At 55.1% G+C, this 5,614-nt stretch overlaps 1 protein-coding gene across 1 annotated transcript; it reads right to left on the bottom strand.

Annotated features, from left to right (window-relative positions):
• Positions 1-339: 339 nt before the first annotated feature.
• SOX17 (SRY-box transcription factor 17) lies at positions 340-4,727 on the bottom strand. The gene is made up of 2 exons (XM_043483893.1): positions 4,095-4,727; positions 340-3,528 (listed from the first exon to the last, which is right to left on the bottom strand). The coding sequence occupies exons 1-2, from the start codon at positions 4,399-4,401 to the stop codon at positions 2,606-2,608; spliced, it is 1,230 nt and encodes a 409-aa protein (XP_043339828.1). The 5' UTR covers positions 4,402-4,727; the 3' UTR covers positions 340-2,605.
• Positions 4,728-5,614: the final 887 nt, after the last annotated feature.

Below are 5,614 nucleotides of genomic sequence, written 5' to 3'. Positions count from 1 at the left end.
CCTGGAGCTCAGGACAGCAATCCTGATTTCTACCTCTTGACCAACTTCTAAAGTATCTCAGAAGTACAGATATGGGGGGTGGGATGGGGAATAATTAGACTATTTAGGTATTTTTCAAAGTAAAACAAAAAGCAGTCACTAACTGGCACCTGAGGTCACTTCCTCTGAGTCCACTTGAGGACAGACAAGGGAATAGGCAAGAGCTTCTGCCCCTAAGAGTTACTTTGAGAACTAATTTCCCTCCATTTGGAGTTAAAGGCATTGGAAATGCTGAACCATTTTAGTTTTTATTTTCCCTCTCATTATTTGACCTTTCCCTGGTGAATAGTTAAGAATGTGACTTCGGAAAAAAAAAAAAAAAAAAGAATGTGACTTCATGGGACTTTTGGTTCTTTGAAACACTCTTTTCTCCTTTCCTCTTTTCCCTACTTATCTCTTTTTTTTTTTTTTTTTTTGGCCATACCACAACAGCATGCAGAACTCTCCTATCAGGGATCTACCTGTGCACTCTGCAGTGGAATCAGAATCTTAACCACTGGACCACCAGCGAAGTCTTAATTTTTTTTGAGAGGCAGCAGCAAAGGGTACAACTGACTCTCCTTGTGCCCTAAAAATGCCTGGTGGGATCTGAACTGGTGACCTGGCCTTGACCCTCAGCAGGTGAGGTACCTCTGCTCACTTTATCCACCAGGAATGCAGGAAACAAAACCTGTCTGGGGTCAGAGGAAGAAAGACTAGTGTAGGGTACTAGAGGCAAATAAAGTGGATTGGACGATAGCTAGAACACTGGAGTGAAGGTTTGCACATCAAATGTTTAAGGTAAACTGTTATGCTTAACAAAATAAACTTATTTTCCTCATTGAAATTTTTTATCTTGAACATTCCTAACATCCAGGAACTCTTTGTATTAAAAAAAAAAAAAGACATGCCCTATTTCTCCAGAAAATCCAGCTGACCATCTCAGTTCAGACAACCCTCAAAATAAATGTTTTAAGCCACCTTCCTACCCCTTCCTTTTCTCTATAGCATTTATCAGTATAGAGAATGGTAGCTTCTCACAACCAGAATGCAAGTTCTCCCAGTGCCCAAGGATATATTGTGCACAAAGAAAAACAAATGTGAACAAACAAATGTGTTGTCAGAACTTGCAACACCAGGCTTTCACCATGTACACAGCAAGCAAGGGATCTGTGCCTCCATGTGTCACTTGCAAAACGGGGAGAATTGCACCAAAACTCCCAGGCTTCCTCAGGCTCAAAATCAGTACAAGACAGCATTGATGAAACACCTGGTGCAGGAAATGCCCATTTTAAATCATCTGTATCTATCCATTTATGTCTCATCTGCTAAGTGTGATGGGAAGGGCCACAAACACAACAGCAAGGCTGATCAGCTTCACGACCTGGGACTCAGTTTCTCCTGAAGCTCTGTGCTTCTCAGTTTCTTCAGGGTTGGACAGTGATGCCCCAGGACTGCAGCTTTAGTTGCATTTGCAAAGCATGCTGCCTACATATCCTCCTTGGACCCCTCCCAGGCTAAGAACTGCAGGTATCAGGAACTGCAGCAGGCCCCATATGCAATTTATAGCAAAATATCCCACTGAAATGATAGGTGCTAAGTTTCACTAACAGTTGAGGTCACAATGCATTTTATTTTGATTAGTTCCTATGACTCTTTCCCAATTATTTTTAACCCAGCAACACTGCTTTCCAAGGTGTAGACCTGTGATGACTGGCAATTTCAGTATTGAGAGGGAGTTTTAATGACTCACGGTGAAATGCAGAAAAGAAAAAAATACATATCCAAAAGCCTCTTTATGCAAGTCTCAAGATTCAACTCGAAAACCAAAGTTACCTTGGATATTCTCCTGAGTTTGAAAGTGATATACTAAAACTTAAAATATTTAGAGAATTATGATTAACCATTACTATGTAGAGACTAGGGTCACCTGAAATGCATAAGTTAGGCTCATTCTGCGAGTTTCCTTTCCACTAGCAAAACCAAGTAGGGATGCCCAAATGTTTATTTGAGGGCTTCTCCTTCAAGTCATTCAGGTCTACTATTACAAGAGAATGAGAAATTCACTGTGACTATGTTTAGTGTTACCGTTAAAGCATTTCTAATTCTATTAAATACTTAACAGGGATCTCAAAACCTGGCTTTTGTGACAGAGGCGCTAGCAGAGTGAGAAAAGTGGAATTCCAGATTTTATTTTATTTTTTTAAAGATTGAAAAAAAAAACACACCTGGGATAAAAAATTTCGTTGATCAATAAAGCTATGAGAAATGGAGCGAGTTGTTCCCGGACCCACTGGTGAACTTGAACTTGTGAACTGGTGAACTTGAACTTGGAAATGGGGTTTTGACAAGGGCCACTGTGGGAAACAAGGGTCTGAACCCATCTTCAGACACCACCTCCCCCCCCCCCGTTTTACTCCCCACCCCCCCCAAGTGTTCAAGTGGCAGACAAAATAAATTACCATAAATTATACGCCAAAGCAATTTAAAAACACAACGCGACGCGAGGCTGAGTGTCCCTCGATCCTTGGGGAGGTGTGTAACACTGTGCGCGTTTCTGGCCGCAGGCCCTGCGGGCGGGGACGGCTCACACGTCGGGGTAGTTGCAGTAATACACCGCGGAGCTGGCGTCGGACACCACCGAGGACAGGGCCCCGTGGCCGTCGGGCAGGGTCACGCCGGCGTCGTGTCCTGGGTAGGGGAGCCCCATCTCCGGCTTGCACACAAAGTGCAGGTACTGTTCGAACTCCGTGCGCTCCACCTCCCCGAGTAGCTCGGCCGGGGCCCCCGGGTCTGCACTGTCCCGGCAGTGCAGCGCCTCTGGCGGGGGCGACGGCTGCCCCGGGCCGGGCGGGGGCGGCTGCGGCGGCATCTGGAAGCCGCGTCCCCCGCCCCCCGCCGCCGCCGGGGAGCCCACGGGGCCGTAGTACATGTGCAGGGCGCTGGGGGGCGCGAGGAGGCCCGGCATCGCGGGGCCCGCAGGCTCCTGGCCCAGCCTCGGGTGCAGGGGCCCAGCTCCGGGCGGCTCCGGGGGCCCAGCGTAGTCCGCGGCCGGGGCGTAGCTGTAGGGCCCAGGGGCCGGACAGTCCGCGGGCAGCGGCGGGGCGAAGAAGGCCGGATCGGGTTCCACGCCGTCCAGCGGGGACGTGTCGGGCGTGGGCAGAGGGTAGCCGTCGAGCTGGGGCGCGCCCAGGCCCGGGCAGTCGCGGTAGTGGCCGCCCAGGTGCGGGGGCAGCAGCGGCGGGCCCGCGGGGAAGCCCTGCTCCGGGAAGGGCAGGCCCAGGCCGTCCATGGCCACGCGGCCGCCCTCGGGGCCCAGCGCGGCCGCCGGCGGCTCGGCCAAGCCGTGCAGGAAGCCGCCCTCCACCCGCTTCAGCCGCTTCACCTGCTTGCGCCGCCGCGGCCGGTACTTGTAGTTGGGATGGTCCTGCATGTGCTGGACGCGCAGCCGCTCGGCCTCCTCCACGAACGGCCGCTTCTCCGCCAGGGTCAGCGCCTTCCACGACTTGCCTGCGGGGCGCGGGGTGGACAGGGCCGCGGGTTTAGCGTCTGCGCCCCGGCTCCCAGGTCCAACCTGGCCCTACCGCCCCCCTGCGACCTCCGCTGGTGCCACTCACGGGGCGGAGGAAGGGATTAAGGGAAAGGTTGAAGGTTGGGGCTGTGGAGGCCGAGAGCAGGCCGGGCACTCTGGGAAGACGCGAGATCTCGGGCCCTCCAAGACATTCCCCACCCCCCCGCCTCCTTTCCGTCGCTCTTGGAAGCGGCTTCCCGCTCACCACCCGCGCCCGTTCGAGGAACTGGCCAGGAGTCGGGGGAGCGGGCGACCCACTCAGCCCCTTGCCAGGGTGTCCTGGCCGCCGTTCGGATGCGCGGGGAGACGCCTCCCCGGTGCCCCGGCCGACGGGGAATACGGGGGCCAAGGCCCGAAGTCGCTTGGAGACTAGGAGAGCGGGCAGCGGGAAGGAACCGGGGCCCCAGGGAAGGACGCGGGGGCCGCGCACCCCCAGCCTCGGGCGCAAAGCCCTCACCCTCTGATCCTCAAGGTTCGCCGGGCCTGGGCCCCGGCGCGGACTCACCCAGCATCTTGCTCAACTCGGCGTTGTGCAGGTCTGGGTTCTGCTGCGCCAGCCGCTTGCGCTCGTCCTTCGCCCACACCATGAAGGCGTTCATCGGCCTCCGGATGCGAGACTCGCCCTTCGCTCGGCCCGCCGGCCCGGCCGGCGCCCCGCCGCTCGCCGCCGCCTCGCCCTTCATCTTCATGTCCCCGAGGGGACTCAGCGACTCGGCCCAGGGACAGGGGCCCAGGCCGGCCATCACGGCGGGCAGCGCGCTCCGGGGCTGGCTCTGCTCGTCACTGGCGTACCCCGCATCCGGGCTGCTCATGGCGCTCCAGCCCGGCCCCGCGCCCCGCAACCCTCCGCCGGACACGCCGCCTCCCCCTGCCGGGGGGAGGGGGTGGGGAGCGAGAGAGGAGATGCCCCGCGGGCCGCTAGCGTCTCCCGGCCGGACCCCGCCGCCCGCGTCCCTGGCAGATAGATCGCAGTCCCTGGCGTAGCCCGCACCCTCGCCAGCCCAGTGCCACTGCGGGCGCCCCCCGGCCGCCGGGCCTTTTCTGCACAGACCCGGCCAATGGAGCGGCAGGGGCGGGCCGGCCGGCGCGTTAGGCCCACGCCCAGCCCGCCGCCCAGGTCCCAAGTTTCAGCTCAAACCCACGCCCGCCCTTCCCCCCTCCGCGGCCCCGCGCCTAGGGCGACACCTGCCCCTGAGAAAACGGCTTGGAGCCGGGCTTTGGCGCCGCGTCGGCTCCCACCCTCCAAGGGGGACCCCTGATCAGCCTTCTGGGGTGCTGATCGCCCTGCTCCCTAGAAGTACTTAGCCAGCGCAGTCCGGATCGACGCACGAAGCACCCATTCAACCTGGAGCTGAGGGGGTTTCAGCGGGGTGGGGATGGGGGGCCTCGCCTTCTTCCCAGAGTCCCACGGGCATCGTCTCCAAACTGGAAAATACTTTCTTACCCCAAGGATTCGACGTACCTGTATTATATTCAAAATGCTATGTCCGAGGTAAATTTTACTTTCGAAAACAAGATCACAAATGTCATCCTGAAGAAATTTTTTTTTAAAAAAAGCTTTATCCAAAGAGACGAACCCACCCTTGAAAATGTGTACAGGAAATGTTTAATAAACTTAATAAAATGTCCTCCTATGTGTTCAGGAAAAAAAGCAAGATTTAGTTTTTATTTTTAAAATGTGGTAAAGATAGCGATATTTATCTAAAGGCCTGTCGAATGAAGGAAATAAAGCAACCTTTGAGGAAAAAAGTACCTGTAGCCCTTAGGGTCAGTTTGAGGTATTGGGGGGGGGGGCGGGGTCTTCAGTGTTTCTCAAGACTGGAATGAAAACTTTTAACTTAAGATTTAAACTTCTGTTTAAATTCGAGAGATCTTTTTGTGGGTTTGTAAGTAAACCCTTCCGTCACACACACAGCACACCAACCATCAGCCAACAAGTTTATCCTTATAAACCTGTGAGGTAGAGGCCATTCTGTCTTACAGGAGAGGAAGCTGAAGCCCAGAGACGTTAAGGACTTTGCCCAC

Source organism: Cervus canadensis, chromosome 12, assembly GCF_019320065.1.
Source record: "Cervus canadensis isolate Bull #8, Minnesota chromosome 12, ASM1932006v1, whole genome shotgun sequence".
Classification (NCBI taxonomy): domain Eukaryota; kingdom Metazoa; phylum Chordata; class Mammalia; order Artiodactyla; family Cervidae; genus Cervus; species Cervus canadensis.
Note: the sequence above shows the minus strand (reverse complement) of the source record. Positions and strands in the feature narration are given on the sequence as shown.

Bases quoted from the DNA above. Each gene is read 5' to 3' on its own strand.
- SOX17 (XM_043483893.1), bottom strand. From the start codon at position 4,401: ATGAGCAGCCCGGATGCGGGGTACGCCAGTGACGAGCAGAGCCAGCCC. The intron at 3,529-4,094 runs GTGAGTCCGCGC...CGCGCCCCGCAG, and splicing joins CGAGTTGAGCAAGATGCTGG to GCAAGTCGTGGAAGGCGCTG.